The following is a 17,844-nucleotide window of genomic DNA, read 5'->3' as shown; positions in this document are numbered from 1 at the left end:
CACCCCCTTCTCAGATCATTAACATGTTAAGCACCAGGGAATGCTGGCCATGGGAATAAGCAGCGCAGGGTGAGCCCTGGGGACAGTGGGCTGTGCCTGCTGCTCAAGCCAGCTCCTCATCCCCTCAGATGGAGGCTGATGGCGAAAGGTGCTGGTGTCACTCACCCGGCCTTAGTGCTCTCCGTGAACCAGTACTTGTAGAGCTGGGCTCGGACGTAGGCAGGCGGCCGTGAGCTGAATGGGTATTTAGTTTCATCAACCTGTACCAGGTGGATCACTGCCAGACACAGAGGAGTTAGCGCAAGGCCCCAGCACACCTTTACCCCAGGCTGCTCCTCCTGCCCAGCTGCATTAACACCAGGCATCAAGGCCATGCCGCGGGCCCCAGCCTGTGGAGCCTGGTGATCTCACCAGAGTCTCAGCTCTCACATTAGGGTTTCTAGCTCTCAGTGCTGCAGAGAGAAGCTTGATGGCCACGACTCCAGTGCAGCCAATGCAGAGGCCAAGCGCTCCAGCAGGAGTGAACTCCCACGATGATGCATGGGGCAGCTAACTCCCTGCCCTGTCACTGTGGGGACCCCAGCAGGAGGAAGAGCAGAGCATGCCTTACCACCGCACCCCAGCTGCTGGGCTCACACGGGGCGGCCCCTGCTGCCATCCCAGTTTGCGCAGCTTGCCAGGTTTGGGCAGGGCTAGGGCTGGGACCACCTTAGCACAGGCATGCTCTGGCTGCACTGCATGGCACTGGGGAGGCAGGGCAGGAAAGCAGCAAGGACTCAGAGCGCTGGCCAATTTGAGGCTAAGAGGCAAGCAGGGAGTGGTATGGAAGACACAGCTCTGTTCATGTCAATCCTGACCCAGAGTTCCCCCTGCTATCCCAGCCCTGGACTTCTCATGCACGCAGCTCTGCTGGTGCCCCCAGCCCCAACCCACTGAAGTGACTAGCTCCGTCGACAAAGCAGAGTAACACCCACTGCCCAGGGCACCACGTGAATTTACTGGGTGGGCAGGGTGAGGGGCTGATCACAGGGTGAGAGCGCCCACCCCGAGCTCAGCCTGGGACACAGAATGGCTGGGCATGCGTGGCCCCCTCACCTTCTTTCTTGCCCTGCAGCAGGCGATAGACGAAGCTGGTGAACCAGGGGCTGTGAGCGTGATCCCCCAAGGCCGCAAACCACATCTGCCAGTCGAGGCGGGGCTGGTGCGGGGCCACCACAGGAGGCCCTGCGCTGATGTTCCCTGGCTTGTACATGAACTCAATCTCCTGCAGGGACAGAGGAGAATGGGGCAAAGGTGCCTCTGAACTGCTACCTCACCCCACATGCAATGGGGCTCGAACATTCTGGACCAACATGGTTGGAATGAGGATGCCACCGGCAACGCCCCAAAGCACTTTACAGCATCACTGCCCCATTCCTAAATGCAGCTGCCTATGGGGTGGAACACAGCAGCTGTTTAACAGCACACAGCACCAACACAACAGTTCAGGGCAGGAACTGAAGGACGCCACATCTAGATGCATGGGGCCTTAGACCAGAAGGCCAAACTGCAAATGGGGCTGACAGCCAGCTCTTGCTGGGGGAAAGGGGGGCGGCGCTCATTGATGGCCACATGGCACAAGCAGCACCTCCAGAGCACGTCACTCCTGTTCAAGCCCCAGGGATGGTCACCTCCTCTTCAGGGAAACACGGCCACCTGGAGCCGCAAGGGGTCAATGGGGCTAACTAGTGTTTATTTCACTGCTGATGTCCAACAGAGGCTGGGTCTCGTGGTTAACCTAGACTCCCCCTCCCCACACATCCCAGACGTATCCCGCCCCCTCCCCCCCCTTAGGGAAAAGCTACAGCAGCGGCATGAGATCACTGGCAGGGCATAGCAGCGAGTTACCGTCCAGTTCTCCTTGTCATAGCTTCCTTCCACCACCACCTCTGGCCGGCCCCCGACCCCCGTCATCCTGCGGAAGAGCCCGTATGAGTTCACCAGCTGGTAGCGGTCAACAGCACTGAACATCCGGTGGATGCTGGGCCACAGCTTCCCATTCGACTCATACTCTAGGTAGGTGAAGGGCACCTGGGAGGCAGCAGCAGAGAAGAGGCCGGCTTAATCACCCTGTGCAATAGGCACCAGGGAGGGGCGATGCAGCAGAGTGGGCCAGTTCATCTGCTGGCCCTGCCCAACTCACGCCAGGAAGCAACCCTGGCTGGTGTCTGCAGCAGTCAATATCCAATGCTGTCCACCCAAGCCCTGAGGATAGTGCCAGCCAATGCCCAGAAGATGGAGCTTTACCTTGACCTCAGGGCATGACTAAATCACCCCTGCAGTTACCCAGCCAGAGTATCTAACTCCCTGTTACCCATGGTGGGGATTCTGTGGGCTGGTCACATACTATGCCACACAGCATTTCCCCAGACCCAGCCAACCCTCCAGCACCAGTGGCCCTTCCAAAATTTGAGGCTGCCTTAGAGACAAGCCTCACCAGCGGGGAGAGCTGCCAGGACGCAGCCTTGGCAGCGTTCACAGCTTTGCTCCCCAGCGCAGGTTGTTCTGCCCGGCTGCATCGCCAACGTGCTCCCCCTAGCAGATGGCACTGCCCTCTACTACGCCTCAGGGGATGGGCCTGGGTCCAGTAGTCCGAGCCTGCAACAAAGCTAGAGCTGCAAGAGCTAGGTAGCGTGATCCGATCACCCGGGGCTTTAACCATGCTCCTGTCCCTCCCGCATCCTGTATGTCTTCTGACCCAGAAGGCCCCAATGCCTTGAGGCAGAGCCTCACCCTGAATTGTAATGGATGGTGCTCAGTCTCCACCTGCCTTCTCTTTTCCTGAAGTGCCCACAGCACCCTGAACCCTGCCCGCCCTCTACCAGCCTGGGCTCCCTAGAGGGTGGCTGCAGGAACCAGGCACCACCCCATGCAGTGACCCTGCCTGGCCTGTACTAGGTATGGAAGGGGAGTGACTAGCCAACCGCCAGTCCCCATATCACACAAGACATGATAGGCCGCTGCCCCACACCATCCCACCCACTCACCAGGCTGACAGCAAACATCCCTGCTGCTGCAGCAGCGAAGACAGCCCACTGGAGAGTAGCCCAGAGCTTCCAGGGAAAGCCCCGGACGCAGGCACACCTGTGTGGGAGGCATGAGAAGGACAGGTCAGCAGACAGGGCCAAAGTCCCCCATTAGCCACACGACTGGAAGTGAAGCACCACTGAACAGCAGAGCTGGGGGAGGGGCTGCAGACTTTGCCCCACTTCAAGAGGCCCAGGCTGCCAGACGACACCGCTGTACGAAGGGTTTGCCAGCCGCAGTCCTTAGCTGTGCTCTGGACTAGAGACTTTGCAGCAAAGACAACTGGAGTTTAACTTCAATCCCATCCCCAACCCCTTAACCCACAGAAGCGAGGCTTTTCATACGAGTTGCTGGCCCAGCAGGGGGTACAGGCTAAAATTCCAGTTAGTGCAACTCATCAGCTGCCAGCACAGCTGTTCTGCAGTGTACTGCAGGCTGCTCTCCTTGAGTGCAGGTAGCCCACCAGTGCCTCTCCCCTGACGCCCATGTGCCCAAGAGGGGCTGACAGGCTCCCCCACAATACCCTCAGAGCTAACTGCAGCACTAGGAACCCTGGGAAGTGCCCCAAAGAGCTGCACTCATGTGCTGCGCCACGCCAGTGTAGACAGCAGCGAGTGCTTTAAGCAGTGTGGCTGCTCTCACTCGAGCCAGGATAACTGGAGAGGGGTAAGGAGAGTGTAGACAACTCCAGCCAACTCTGCAGGGAAGTCTGACCCTGTGGGGCCCCTGAGGCTGTGGGTGAAGGGTTAAGCATAGCAGCGCCTCATCAGCCCATGAGCCAACCTGACAAGACTCTCCCAGGGCAGCCAGTGGCTACAGCATGAAACTCGATCTGAATGCAGTGTTCCTGCAGACCACGCCAACAACCAGGAGCTGTGGGGATCCTGGGATCCCCCAGGCAGACAGCCTGCCCCACTGATCTGAGGGGTGCCAATTCCCTCAGACCTGCTGTACTCTAGCTCCAAGTCAGGAGTAATCAGATCTGTGCATGGATTGGCTGCATTTTTCTACCACTCCAGACCCCATGGCTGCACCTCCGGGGCAGTTCCCCTCAGCTTTAGGAGGGGATGATACAGCAGAGAACTGATGCTTGCCACAAAACCCCTCCAGTTCAGAGGCACAGCAAGCAGCAGAGCCTGCCCCTGGAACAGTGACTCACCTGTACATGGCAGAGAGAATCTCCCAGGCCAGGGAGAGGAGGCCCAACCCCACTAAAGGGAAAGTCACTGTCTTCAACCACTGGATGAAGTCATGATAAGTGAAAGCTAGAGAGGAGGGGTAAAACCACAGGAGTCAGATAGTGTCTGGGCAGGGAAGGGGGGACGCACAAATCACCCCTTTCCTCCAGGAAGGAGTGCAGGTCATATGACACAGAGGCACCGAGGGGTGTCACTGTTAGCAACAAGGTGGCTCGTTTTGAGTCACTCAGCCAAAGTCAACAGGCTCACCAGGACATGGACCAACTTCACCATTGGGCGGAGTAAAAGGGTCGGGGAGCCAAGTTGCACCTGACCTGAGGGAGGCCTTGCCAGGATGCTGCCTGGATGGTAGCTGGGTCAGGAGCTGCTCAAGGTTGTGTCCTGCTAGTGTCACTCTTCTGGCTAAGCTGCAAGGCCCAGAGCGGATCACAGAAGAGATGGGATACCAGCCAGAGGGCACATCAGCACCCAGCTGTGGGCTGTGCATGCTGTCCCACCCTGCAGTGAAGGGAGGAAGCACCACACCTGTTTTGGATTCAATGAGCTGCTTTTCCCAGTTGAAATGCAGGCCGAAGTCCTGGATGCTCCAGTAGATGAGTAACCCATAGACAGTCAGCTCCAGCAGCGTGGAGAGGACAGACAGCAGGCTTGGAGGCCAGGCTGCAGGGTAGGGGAGGAAACAAGTGATGTTAAGGGACTGAGTGGAACTGATGCACAATGCTGTCTGCCAGAATCTGATCAGAGCCTGAAACAGCTCCAAGGGAAGCATAATTGTGCCATGGGGGCCTGCTCAACTATTAACTTTGAAACCCAACAATGGCAGTTTGAGAGGCACTGTTAATCACAGAATCCTAGAATATCAGGGTTGGAAGGGACCTCAAGAGGTCATCTCGTCCAACCCCCTGCTCAAAGCAGGACCAATCCCCAATTTTTGCCCTAGATCCCTAAATGGCCCCCTCAAGGATTGAACTCACAACCCTGGGTTTAGCAGGACAATGCTCAAACCACTGAGCTATGCTCCACATCCTTCAACAGCCACCTCTCCAGATCCAGCAGCTACCCCAGATATAGCAAGGAATCCGTTACTTACAGCCAGGCACCCAGGTACCACAGAACATGCTCCGAGGAGCAAGTCTGGGATGCACAACTTAACACACTTAAAACCGCCTTCACCAAGCAAGGCCTATCCACCAGAGAAGTATATTGCATCATGGAACAAGCGACACTAATAACCTGAGAGAACTTGCTTCAATCGAGAAAAACACCCACTGACCACACACCTCTAGTTGTCACCTACCACCCCACACTGGAACTTGTACTGGCACCTAATAATTACTACCCTGACTCGATTGGGACCCCATCCTAAAAGAAACCTTTTCCAACCCCTCTCTTCTAGCCTTCAAGCATGCACCCATCATCATCAGAAGCAAGTTCCCCATAATTGAGGGCACGCCAATTCAAAGCGGCACCAGACCCTGCCAGAACAGCTGCAAAACCTGCAGTCATATCTCCACTGCTACAATGATCAAGACCCTATGCAGGCCTATTGCAACACATGGTGTACCTCATCCAGTGCATCAAACTTCACAACAGCTATCACGACGTTCTTGGATGAGCTCATGCAGAAAAATGATAAGACAAAACCATCTTATCACCAGAAGTGAACATTTCTCACAAAGTGATCACTCCACACCTGAGCTCTCAGTCCTTGTCCTCAAAGCACCTTCCAAAGATGAGCCTGGGAGAACTCTGCTGAACACTAAAAATCATGAACTAAACAGACACACTAATTTTAAGTCTCATTACAACAATCTGTGACCTAACAAATCTTTTCTCTTATGACTGAAGGGTGTTAACGGCCCGCTGCACCTTGGTTTCTTACGTGTGTTAATTCCTTATGCTAACGTTTAGCTGAGACACTGCGCATGGCTACACTTCGGGTATGTCTACACATAAAACGCTGCTGCAGCTGAGCTGCTGTAGTAGCTTTAGTGTAGACACCACCTACGCCAACAGGAGGGCTTCTCCTGCCAGCATAGGTAACCCACCTCCTGGAGAGATGGTAGCTAGCTGAATGGAAGAATTTTTCAGTTGACCAAGCACTGTCTATCCTGAGGGTTAGGTCGACATTGCCATGTTTCTCAAAGTAGGATTTTTCTACACTCCTGAGAGATGTAGCTTTGCCAATTCAAGTTCCCGCTGTGGACCAGGCCTGAGTACCTTTTGAGACCTGAACAGCTGGGGAGGCTCAAAAGCTTATCTTGTATTGAACCAGCTCCTGCTGTTGACAGACATCATCTCACCCACCTTCTCTCTCACCATTCTTTTAGCAGATGCATGCAGCCAATGTGCTTCTCCCACAATTCCTGCCTACCCCACAGCACCCCTGATTGTCTCAGTGCAGCTGTGTTTATTAGACCTACAGCCCCCTAAAAGTTAATTATGGGACAGTTTAAAATAGCCCAGCTGAGTCTGCTGCAGGATCTCCTGTCTGCACCAGGGCGCTGCCCCCTTGCTACAGGGCTCAGAGCAAGCTCCTTGCACAGCACATGGGACTGATCACCGAGAATTCTGCCAAGGGCTCCCCCTCTGCCACTTCTGGATCAGCCCCAGGACCTGCCCACCCCCAGAGCAGGACCCACCTCACCCTGTGGAACAGCTTGAGCCCAGGTGAGCTGAGACCACAGCAGAGCCCTAACCCACACAGACTCACCGCTGGTGGGTCTCCTTTTGCTGCGCCCCAGCCCCAGGTGCTCGTCATCCAGCAGCGAGAAGCACAGGACAATGGTGAGCAGGTTGAAGAAGTTGTAGTTGCCTGTGATGATGATCAGCAGCTGGAGCAGGACCTGCGGAGGAGGGCAGGAACTCAGAGTCATGGCTTGGGTCCCATCACGGCATGAAGTGCAGGCCTGTCATCCCCAGCACCTCCCTTCCTGAGCCCAGGGACAAAGTGCCAAGAGAAACACCGAACATCCCTTCCCATGCACCCCCTCCCAGGCTCCCTGCCCAAGAGGCCTCCACTCTCAACATTCCCCCATGGAGGGGTCCTGCTCCCTGTAGGGGAGCTGCCCCACACTGGCACTGCCTGCCGCTCAGCCTAGGAGGCAGCTTGTAGACTCCAGAGGGTTAACAGAGATCCACACAGCAGCATGACCATCCTTCTGGCTGGCACCAGCAGCCAAAGGGCCAGGACCGTGGCACGAGAGGAAGGTATCCAGGGGAGAGGTGAGGGGGACCCTCCCTGTCTGGCCTTGCAAGGCAGGGGGAAACCCATCTTGCTTGTAAGCTGCACCCTTCAGTCTGAGGCTCTGCTGCCCTTTGCCTCCAGTGAGCAAGGCAGGAACACCTCCTTCTGGGCCCAGAACTTGAAGGGTCCAATGTCACTGGCATTTGACCATTGTGAGCCTGCAATGCATGATGGGAACAGACTGCTGGGATGCTCATTTCCATTGTATCCCCCTTGGTCTCCTGTCCCCTAAGTCTTATACCCGAAAGCGAGATCTGAACTAATGGCTCCCACTGGACAACACGTGGGACAAGCACAAGGCCCCCGAACTCTCTTTCCTGCTCCTATCCCCAGAGGCGCATCCGAAGTCTTCCGGCCCTCGCTGGCTGTGGACGTACCTGGCAGTAGAAGGCGAAGAGGCGGAGGCGGCGGATGGGGGAGAAGAACAGCAGGGGCACAGCGATCTCGATGACGTACGTGGCCACTACGCTGAACTTCTGGAACCACACAGGGAGCTGGTGGGCAAACCAGGCGGCCGGCGTAGGGATGCACTGGGTCTCGTAGTGATAGGTCAGGGCTGCGTGGGAGAGAGCAGGGTCAGGGCCATGAAGGGATGCATTAGACACAAGCAAGGAAGGAGGAGCCAGTGCAGGGTAATAACTGGATGTGCCTCAGAGAGCGGGAGAGCCAGGACCATATGGGGACAGAGGCCATGCAGGGATATGCAGAGATGCTGGAGCAAGCTGCACACAATATTAAGTGCTGCCCTGAACAAGTCACTTGGGCTGCACAGCAGTGCATTTGCCATGAGACTTGGTGCAGAAAACCCTGCCAGTGTCTGGAAATGGGAGCATGGCCTAGTGGGCTGAGCACAGGGCTGGGATCCAGGAACCTCTCTCTCATCCAGGCTCTATGGCCCACCCAACCTGTAGGAAAGGGTCAGTGACACTAACTCACCCCCAGGGGTGCTGGGGAGGAGCGCTTGCATGGGTTGAGAGAGCAGCCACAGCGATGCCGCCCCCACACTGTGGCCATGCCAAGCCCCTCACCTGTGAGCCCCCACCACGTGGGGCAGCGGCTGGTCAGCTTCACCACCCCCGAGGCGAACATGAGGCGAAAGAGCAGCCAGCGCATCAGCCAGAAGGTGATGTTGTCATGTGGCCGCCAGGCTGTGGAGCGCCACTTCAGTAGGTGCAGGGGGGGCCACCAGCACGGCCAGGAAGCCTGTCTCCAGCAGGAGGCTGTCCCTGCAGGGAGCACACCACACAAGGCATCAGAGAGAGGGGCCAGAGGCTCCCTGTTTGCTGGGGCCAACCTCCCCTCAACTGTCCTGGCCCCGCGGGTGCCTCATAGAAGCCCCCTCCACATGCCTCTTTGTCTGGCAGCCTCCAAGAGGCCAGGTCTGAAAGGTCACGGTCAGGCTGCTTCAGCTGGCTGCAAATCGTTTCTAGCCACCTGCATGCGGATAGCATGCATGGCTGCACAAGAGCGCTGACCACCCAGACTGCTCCTACAGAGTGCCCATGTCCAGGGGTGAGCAAGGCACTAGCAGGGGCTGTACTGCGACCAAGCCCCCAGAGGCTGCAATGCCGGGCACAATACAGCTGAGCTGCAACTCTGCCTACGTACAGCCACGGGGTCACCAGTGACTAACTGTCACCGCGATGAGGCACAACCCCATTTGCCCACCACCTGTACACAACACCCTAGGCAACCCGGAGTTTGGGCCCTCCTGGAGGATGTAGCAGTGGCCATCGCTAGGGTAGACTCTCCAGGCTTAGCTGGTGATCCCTCTTCCCCAAAGGGGAGGCGAGCTTCCCCAGCTGATGGTCTCAGTACCACTGCAGAGTCAGTGTCTTTCTCCTGCCTTTAGCATGTTACTGGAACCGTTTTGAAAATAGGACAAACTGTGGCCCACTCCCCACAATGCCTGTTTAAATGGCCCCAGCGAGCATTCATAGGGAAACAGGAGTCCCACAAACCTAGACATACAGCAGCCATCTTGAAAGAGAACGGCCACCTCCCCCACCCCAGGAGCACGTGGCAGGCGGTAACAGTCAGAACCAGTTCCTGGCACACCAGACCAAGCATGATTTACAAGTTGGATAGTTCCCAGGAATGCTCAGCACAAGAGGCCTGCCTGACTACACTGAGTTAGGACAGCAGTGTCCAGGCAGCACGGTGCAGGGATCTGTACTTCAGTGTTGCTTCTCTGAACTGATTCAGCACAGCACAAGACTTGCCACTCTGAACCCCTACAGAGCTACAGTGCAGCCACACAAGAGGTCATGTGAACACCTGCAGGATAGAGCTGGGGCTTCCACGGCCACCCATCGGGGGCCCATCTGCCGGGGAACCAAAGCTGTGCTTGGAAGGGCTGAACGACCCAACAGGAGTGGCCACGTGTAAATCTGGGGAGACGGAGTCACTTACCATGGAAGTACAGGAACACCTGCCCCACCTGTGGGGAGAGGGAGCACAAGGGTATCAACAGGTGACCCAGGGTGCATTACGGAGTGACAGGTACAAATAGGTTCTGATCACAGGATCGCCCCATTCCGGTTCTTCTCTATCCCACCCAAACTAGAGCGGAGAAGAGTGCAAAGAATCATGGGAAGACAACGCCTTCTCCTGGGCACATTTCAGGTAGCAATGCCAGCTCCCTTGTGGCAACAGGCCCCGATCCAACCCCTGGGAATTGAGACCAGGCACTGTCACACAGCCAAGAGCTGTGGGGCCACGGTAAGGCCCCAGCAAAATGCCTGGGTGAGGGGAGGGGTGCAAAGACAGAGGGGGCGGGGAGCGGGGACACATCTACGTCACGTGCTCCAACAAGGCTGGATGATGCTGGGAGCTACTGCACCAGCCTCCTCTCCGGAGAGTCTGCTTCAGGCCTCGCTTGTTCCAGTGGATGGGCTGTCTGGGTCAAGCCTGGCACCCAGATGATTATCCAAGGAAGACTCAAAGGACAAGGGACTGTGGTTGGGATTGTAGGGGTAGCAGCAGAACTGGGGGAGCCCAGGGCTGGGCTAGCGGGGGGCTGAGAGTCAGGATTGATGGGCATTTGCAGCTGAATCTTGCTCATACCAGCCTGCACTATGGCTGCCTCTAGGCCTGGTGCTATCAGCGTCTCACTCCCACTAACGCTTTAAGCACGCTCAGAGATCAGGGCAGGACGATCAATACTGACAGTGTAACAGGCTGACTCCAGAGGCCAGCTCCTGACTCGCCCACAGCTGTGGACATGCCAACACTATACTAGAAACGCAGGGGATTGGATTACTGCCAGATTCTGAGTCAGTGCTGCTCCAGAGGAGGAGGCGCCCTAGAGACTCCAATAAGAGGAATGATGTTTCTCTCAGTGTCACCTTAAAAGGGGAAGAGGCAGCAAGCAGAACATCCCTAAAGCAGGAAGGTGCTAGCGGGCCTGCGTGAAAGGGAGGCAAGACTCCTGGCAGAGGCAGGGGATGGTCCTCCCAAGCCTCTTGTTAGGATATAGATATTCAGGCCTGTCTGTAAAGGCCTATACGCTAAGAATTTAGGTGTATTCTTATCACTTAGATAGTTCTAGAGGTATAAAACAGAGAATCAAAATCACTGTCTGCAGTGTAGGGCCTCCCTTACTGTGACAGTCTGAGGCCCTGTTTCTTAGGCTAAGGCCTTTGGCTAAGCAACAGAGGCAGCCCTAGCTGGGAAGCAAACAGTCACCTCCTCACATTCCAAACTAGTCACATTGAAATAACATGCTATTGGGCTGTTAGGAATACAATCCTGTCCTGATAATGCCTGTCGCCTCCAGAGAAAGGGAAGTGCCTAGAAGATGTAAAAGGAAACTTAGTTTGATAGCATCTGTCTGCAAGAACTCACTTATCCATAGCTGGGATGTGAAATCCTCACTTCTGTATTGTTTTGTCATTATAGTTCCCACTTTGCTATTGTCTGTCTGTATAATCTCTGCCTGGTTCTGTGATTGTCCTGTCTGCTGTATAATTAATTTTGCTGGGTGTAAACTAATTAGGTGGTGGGATATAATTGATTACGTAATCATGTTACAATATTTTAGGATTGGTTAGTTAAATTTCAGGAAAATGATTGGTTAAGTATAGCTAAGCAGAACTCAAGTTTTACTATATAGTCTGCAGTCAATCAGGAAGTGGGTGTGTGTGGGGAAATGAGAACAGGGAATGGGGTGGGGAAATTGGAATCATGTTTTGCTAAGGGCAGGAATGGGAACAGGGACACAGATGTAAGGCTCTGTGGTGTCCAAGCTGGGAAGGGGGACACCAAGGAAGGAAACTGGATCATGCTTGCTGGAAGTTCACTCCAATAAACATCAAAGTGTTTGTACCTTTTGACTTAGGGTATTGTTGCTCTCTGTTCATGCGAGAAGGACCAGGGAAGTAAGTGGGGTGAAGGAATAAGCTCCCTAACACCTCGGCCCAGAGAGTCACTGCCCTGGGGACAGAGAGGGCCTCTGAGATACTGCACCTAGCAGACCAAACTCCATCAGTTTGGAAGGTAGAGAGCACCTCCCCATGGCCTGTTTCAGAGGCAGCTACCGTCCCAGCGAAGAGGACAGTCCAGTTACCTTTGCTTTTCCTGGCTACACAAAGCTGCAGCCAGATACTTCACTCCTCTGCACAGCTGGGACAGCACTCATGGCCACAATAAAGCTCCCCACCCTGTCCCCTTTCCACACCTACCACCGCAACAACTGACAGGGCTGCTACAAGCTGTGGGTGGGTTTGGCAGAGGTGGCTGCTGGCATTAGAGTACTTTGGTCAGACTGAGCCGAACTGGAGTGGAGCTCTTTGAGAGGCAGAACCACCCAGCAGGCTCTCAATGGGGACCTGGCTGGCTGGCACGGGCCAGAGCCCTATGTGGGGGTGAGTATAACATCAGCACAGTGTAGTGCTGAGCAGGCTGTCAGCACTCACTGCTTGGTGCACACAGGGGATACCAGACAGGTGTACGGATTTGGGGAGAGCACCTAGGATGCAGCGATCCCAGATGGCTGGTCTCCTTAGTGTCCCAAACTGACCCAACTAGCTCCACTCTCCTTCACCGATCCCTGCAGGAATCACTTCTGATTGAGATCTGCCAGGAAACGACTCCCGTCTCAGCAACTGGGAGAAGCTCTGTTCTGATCAGAGAGATCAGAGCCAGCAATAAATGCAACGCACTAGTATTAATGCAGTGTTAAGGCCAAAACATCAAACACTCAATAGCCAGGATATTCTGAAAGCTAAGGTAGCAATGACAGGGTTAACTCAACCACGCTGCCTACGCAAGGGAATTCAGGTATACAATACAGCAAGTGCACCTTTTGCATTTAATTCATCTGGTGTGAGAAGGAAGAGAAACCATGCTTACAAACTGCCAGGATACCTGACTCTCACCACAAGTTCCTCAATAGGGAGCTATGGGACCCAGGCAGCTGCAAGCACCACCAGCAGATTAAGATCCCTTAAGTGTGCTAAAAGTATTAGGCACCACTATGCTTGTGTGCAATATCCCTGTCCTCAGTGGTGGTGCACTTAGCGAAGTGATTCTTTGCAAACCTGGCTTGCTTTGGAGAGCTAAAAGATTTGGGGTTTTTGTTTTTTTGAAGAAAAGTATAGTGTGACGCTTCTAGCCCAAGGCATTAGTGAGTAAAATTCCTGCTAAGAGCAGGTGAGAATGTGACATACCCACTTCCCAAGAGGCTACTCCAAAGCCCAATCAGTAGTCACAGACCAAATATGGAGAATTTTAACCCCAGAAGGAACTGGGGGGACATTATGGAACCACCAGGAACAGGGGCAGGGATGGAGACTTGAATTCAACCTGAGATGGCAAGACCAACACCTGCTATGGAGAGAAAATCACCCACCCCATCGCCCTGGGCAGAGGTGAGGGAAGAGGACTGACAGGAGGAGAGCTGGGCTGCTTTAAAGAGTGAGAAGCTAAAGAAGAACAGCAGGGAAGAGGATCAGGTGAAACAAACCCTGCCCCAAGCACGGATTCTGCTAACCCACTGCTCTATTAGGACCCATGCTACAGGTGGTGCAGAGCAGCAAGGAGGGCACTCCACCATGTACCTGTCACAGATGAGAAGTCTTCCCCTGCCCCCTCACTCCAAGGGATTGCCTCTACCCCAACCATGTACTGCTCCATCCACCCCCCAGTGCCCACATACCTGGTAGAGCGAGAGGTAGAACACCCAGAGCAGCAGGAAGACGAGCTGTCCCGCAGGGGCTCAAGCACCAGGGCGCCGAAGGAGGTCAATATTCCCAGCAGACACAGCAGCTCCATGCCCTGTTCCGTGTCCAGCCCCAGGTGTGGGCCAAACCACAGCAGCGTTGGGGAGTCCCGCAGCTGCTCCCAGAAGCCCTTCCCGGAGACACGCAGCATCTTGCGGGCTGGCAGGATGCCATCTTTCCCATAGAGCCCTGGGGGGAGGGGGGGGGAGAGGAGACAAGAAAGAAAGTTGTAACCCCCAGCAACCTCTCCCCCCAGGTAACTATCCATCCGCTAGAAACATGCGGTCCTCCCTTCCCAAGGGACACCCAGCCTTTCTGGTGAGCAAGTTTGCCCTGGGAGGAGGTCCCACTGAATACCACCTTCTCCAGGATCAGAGGAACAGAGCTAGGTCCAGAAGCCTACCAACAACATTCAACCCTCCATTGCTGCCACTGAGCCTGGGAGAGGGAATGAACATACCATGGGAAACATCCACCTGCAGCTCCTGGGGTGAACAGCTGCCTAACGATCCATGGCCATAGCCTGCAGGGCTGCCCACGTGGAATGGTTACAAGGACTCTGCTCACCAAGCAAACCAGGCCTCTGCCCAGCCGACTGGGGGAGCAGCTGCAGGAGAGCAGAGTGATGCACATTCCATCCTGGTGGGCCCAGCAGCATGCAGAGGTATAGCAGCTGGGACCACTCACACCTGTTGTAAGGGCCCAAGCACACTGTACTCAGCACAGCCTGGACCCATATGTGATCAAGGCCTTAAACAGACTTGAAGCCTTTTAGTTTTTGCCGAGCAAGGGCTCTCTCTCCTTGTTTTTGCCGAGCAAGGGCTCTCTCTCCTTCCCCAGCCTGCAGGGTACGCTCCCTTGCGGGACGTGACTGTTTCAAGGGCAGGGGCCCAAACTGTGCCACAGCCATCTTCTTTCACTCTCTAGAGCAGCTCTGGACTCATGGGGGTGGGGTGGGGAATTATCCTCTCCCTGTGGATTTTAGGGGCCACTCCAGATTTAGAGATGCCAACATCAGAAAGACCCCCCTGCTATGCTCCAGCACAGCCTCAAACTAGGGAGATTAAAAGCCCTGCTCGGAGTGGCTAAGCACTTGGCCGCTCGCCCGGCTCCCAGCCAGCAACTGGCAGGAAACAGAGAAAAGACTCTCAAATAAAGTGGTTAAACAGAGGCTGGAAGTACTGGGCAAAGGGAGGGACCAGCTGGGCAGAGCAGAAGCTACTTCCTCTTAGTCCCCAGGAAGAAGGCAGCAGCTGGAAGGCCTCGAGGAACTGCTTCCCAAGGTAGCGGCACAGAACTCTGCACCTGGGATCAAGCACAGCCTGTATTTGCAGGCACAGCTCGCAGGGAGAGACGCAGCAGCATGAATGGTGTGATAAGGAGTAGGGTAGTGCAACTGGGAGCAGGGTAGCGCAACTGGGAGCAGGGTAGCATTCTGTGGGCATGGGTAATGTATACAGAAGAGAAGGGTAACGGGAAAAGCTATCAGGAGGGGGGTACAAGGTAAAGAAGGCACTGGGAGGGCACTAGCCTACAACTCAGGGTATCCTGGTCAATTCTCAGCTCAGCCAGACTTCCTGTGCAATGCAGTCTGTGTCTTGGGAGGAGATAATATTGTCCTACTTCAGAGTTAGGATTAAATACTAGTGTTTGAGGGGTACTAGCATAGTAGGGCAATGGGGACTCTATGCACACCTAGACAGAACCCCCTCATCCTCCACCTGGTCTCACACACCTCAACCCACCACTTCCAGACACCAACCAGATCTGGTCCAGGTGGAACCAACTCCTATTGACTTCAGGGGAGCTACACCTGCTTACACTGGGGGACAGGGGGCAGGATTTAGTCCCCACAGAACACCAGATGGAGGCAAGTTACATACCTTGGCCACTTAGCCATCGTGGGTCACTGCTGAATGAGGCCCTTCAGCTGGGAACTGCTCTGCTCCCCCTCACCCCAAAACAGCAGGAATCAATGAAGTGTAACAGAGGTTTCCCCCTCCCCGACAAGGGCCTTCACTGCCCATCCTCATGCCTTGGTCCAGGAGCCTCACTGCACTGAGCCAATCCTCCCCCAAGGAGCTACTGACTTGTTCCCCTTGTTTCCGCATTACCCGCCTCCCTGGTGTTTGGAGTCTCAGGGTGGCATCTGACCCTGCTACAGGCAGGAGACCAACACATCCTGGGGCGGGGAATAGCTCAGTGGTTTGAGCATTGTCCTGCTAAACCCAAGGTTGTGAGCTCAATCCTTGAGGGGGCCATTTAGGGATCTGGGGCAAAAATTGGGGATTGGTCCTGCTTTGAGCAGGGGGTTGGACGAGATGACCTCCTGAGGTCCCTTCCAGCGCTGACAGTCTAGGATTCTACGTCCTACCGCTCCTAGTTCATCTTCGGCCTCTCTGTCTGCTGCTCCTCTTCCTCCTTCCCAACCCCACCTCCAGGGAGCAGCCCAGAGCACCAGCCTTGGCCCCGCCAACTCCTGCATCTTTCCTCCCCTTTGCCCCAACGGCATCAGGGCCTGACACAAGAACCAACAGGAGCCACCCAGGCCATTCGATGGGTTTCTCCGCAGGCGATGAGATGACTGAGGTACCACAGCCCGTTCCCAGGGAACTCCCCGCCCCCCGGTGTGGGGGGCTGGGACCCCTCGGGGTCTGTCATAACCGACACCGTGTCGCCAAACCAGCGAGCCCCTCCCCCCGAGGTACCCCGCCGGGCCGGGCCTGTGTCCCCCTGGGCTGTGCTCCTCCCCCAGCCCCTCCCCCTGCGGTACCCCCCCAGGTCCCCCCGGGGCTGCGCTCCCCCCTCAGCTCCTCCCCCCGTGGTACCCCCCCGGGGCTGCACTCCCCCCTCAGCCCCCCCCCACGCAGTACCCCCCCCCGGGACTGCGCTCCCCCCTCCCCCTGCGGTACCCCCCGCGCAGTACCCCCCCAGGGGCCCCCCCGGGACTGCCCTCCCCCCTCGGTACCGCCCACGCCCCCCTGCGCAGTACCCCCCCAGGACTGCGCCCCCCAGCCCCTCCCCCCGCGGTACCCCCCCGGGGCTGCACTCCCCCCTCAGCCCCCCCCGCGCAGTACCCCCCCCCCGGGACTTCGCTCCCCCCTCCCCCCGCGGTACCCCCCACACCCCCCCCGCGCAGTACCCCCCCAGGGCCCCCCCCGGGACTGCGCTCCCCCCTCCCCCTACAGTACCCCCCACACTCCCCCGCGCAGTACCCCCCCAGGGGCCCCCCCGGGACTGCGCTCCCCCCTCAGCCCCCGCGCAGTACCCCCCCAGGACTGCGCCCCCCCCGCGATACCCCCCCGGGGCTGCACTCCCCCCTCAGCCCCCGCGCAGTACCCCCCCAGGGCCCTCCCCGGGACTGCCCTCCCCCCTCCCCCCATGGTACCGCCCACGCCCCCCCGCGCAGTACCCCCCCAGGACTGCGCCCCCCAGCCCCTCCCCCCGCGGTACCCCCCCGGGGCTGCACTCCCCCCTCAGCCCCCCCCCGCGCAGTACCCCCCCCGGGACTTCGCTCCCCCCTCCCCCCGCGGTACCCCCCACACACCCCCCGCGCAGTACCCCCCCAGGGCCCCCCCCGGGACTGCGCTCCCCCCTCCCCCTGCAGTACTCCCCACACCCCCCCGCGCAGTACCCCCCCCAGGGGCCCCCCCGGGACTGCGCTCCCCCCTCCCCCTGCGGTACCGCCTACGCCCCCCCGCGCAGTACCCCCCCAGGACTGCGCCCCCCCCGCGATACCCCCCCGGGGCTGCACTCCCCCCTCAGCCCCCGCGCAGTACCCCCCCAGGGCCCTCCCCGGGACTGCGCTCCCCCCTCCCCCCGCGGTACCCCCCCCCAGGGAGCTGCGCTCCCCCCTCCGCCCCAGGCCTCGAGCTCGCGGCAGGCCCCCCCCCGGGACCCGTTCCCCAGCCCCCCGGGACCGCCCCCGGCAGCCCCGCCCTGACGCCTGGGGACAGAGCCCCCCCGGGCCCCCGCCCCGCACCCGGTATCTGCAGGTAGAGCGAGGCGAAGGCGGCGACGTAGACGGCGGCCAGGCCGCCCAGCAGCAGCTGCCGGGCCAGGCGCGGCGGCTCCCCCATGGCGCGAGCGGCGGCGGCGGCGGGACCCGGCC

General features: G+C 57.4%; 1 protein-coding gene and 1 long non-coding RNA gene across 2 annotated transcripts in view; one reads left to right on the top strand and one right to left on the bottom strand.

Annotated features, from left to right (window-relative positions):
* LMF2 (lipase maturation factor 2) overlaps window positions 1-17,844 on the bottom strand; it is a 20,444-nt gene extending 2,600 nt beyond the window's left edge. The window contains 14 exon segments of the mRNA XM_078851211.1: window positions 166-277; window positions 1,096-1,264; window positions 1,888-2,070; window positions 3,027-3,123; window positions 4,226-4,331; window positions 4,791-4,925; window positions 6,979-7,111; window positions 7,890-8,068; window positions 8,541-8,691; window positions 8,693-8,738; window positions 9,921-9,952; window positions 13,670-13,716; window positions 13,719-13,922; window positions 17,716-17,844. Of these exon segments, the coding sequence (XP_078707337.1) occupies window positions 166-277; window positions 1,096-1,264; window positions 1,888-2,070; window positions 3,027-3,123; window positions 4,226-4,331; window positions 4,791-4,925; window positions 6,979-7,111; window positions 7,890-8,068; window positions 8,541-8,691; window positions 8,693-8,738; window positions 9,921-9,952; window positions 13,670-13,716; window positions 13,719-13,922; window positions 17,716-17,812 (1,691 nt within the window). The 5' untranslated portion in view covers window positions 17,813-17,844.
* Window positions 1,888-8,236, top strand: LOC140905525 (uncharacterized). Its single transcript, XR_012156877.2, has 2 exons — window positions 1,888-2,055; window positions 5,662-8,236. It is a non-coding gene; the product is annotated as an uncharacterized LOC140905525 (long non-coding RNA).

This window comes from Lepidochelys kempii, chromosome 1 (genome assembly GCF_965140285.1).
Source record: "Lepidochelys kempii isolate rLepKem1 chromosome 1, rLepKem1.hap1, whole genome shotgun sequence".
Classification (NCBI taxonomy): Eukaryota; Metazoa; Chordata; order Testudines; family Cheloniidae; genus Lepidochelys; species Lepidochelys kempii.
This window is presented reverse-complemented; position numbering and strand designations above follow the sequence as displayed.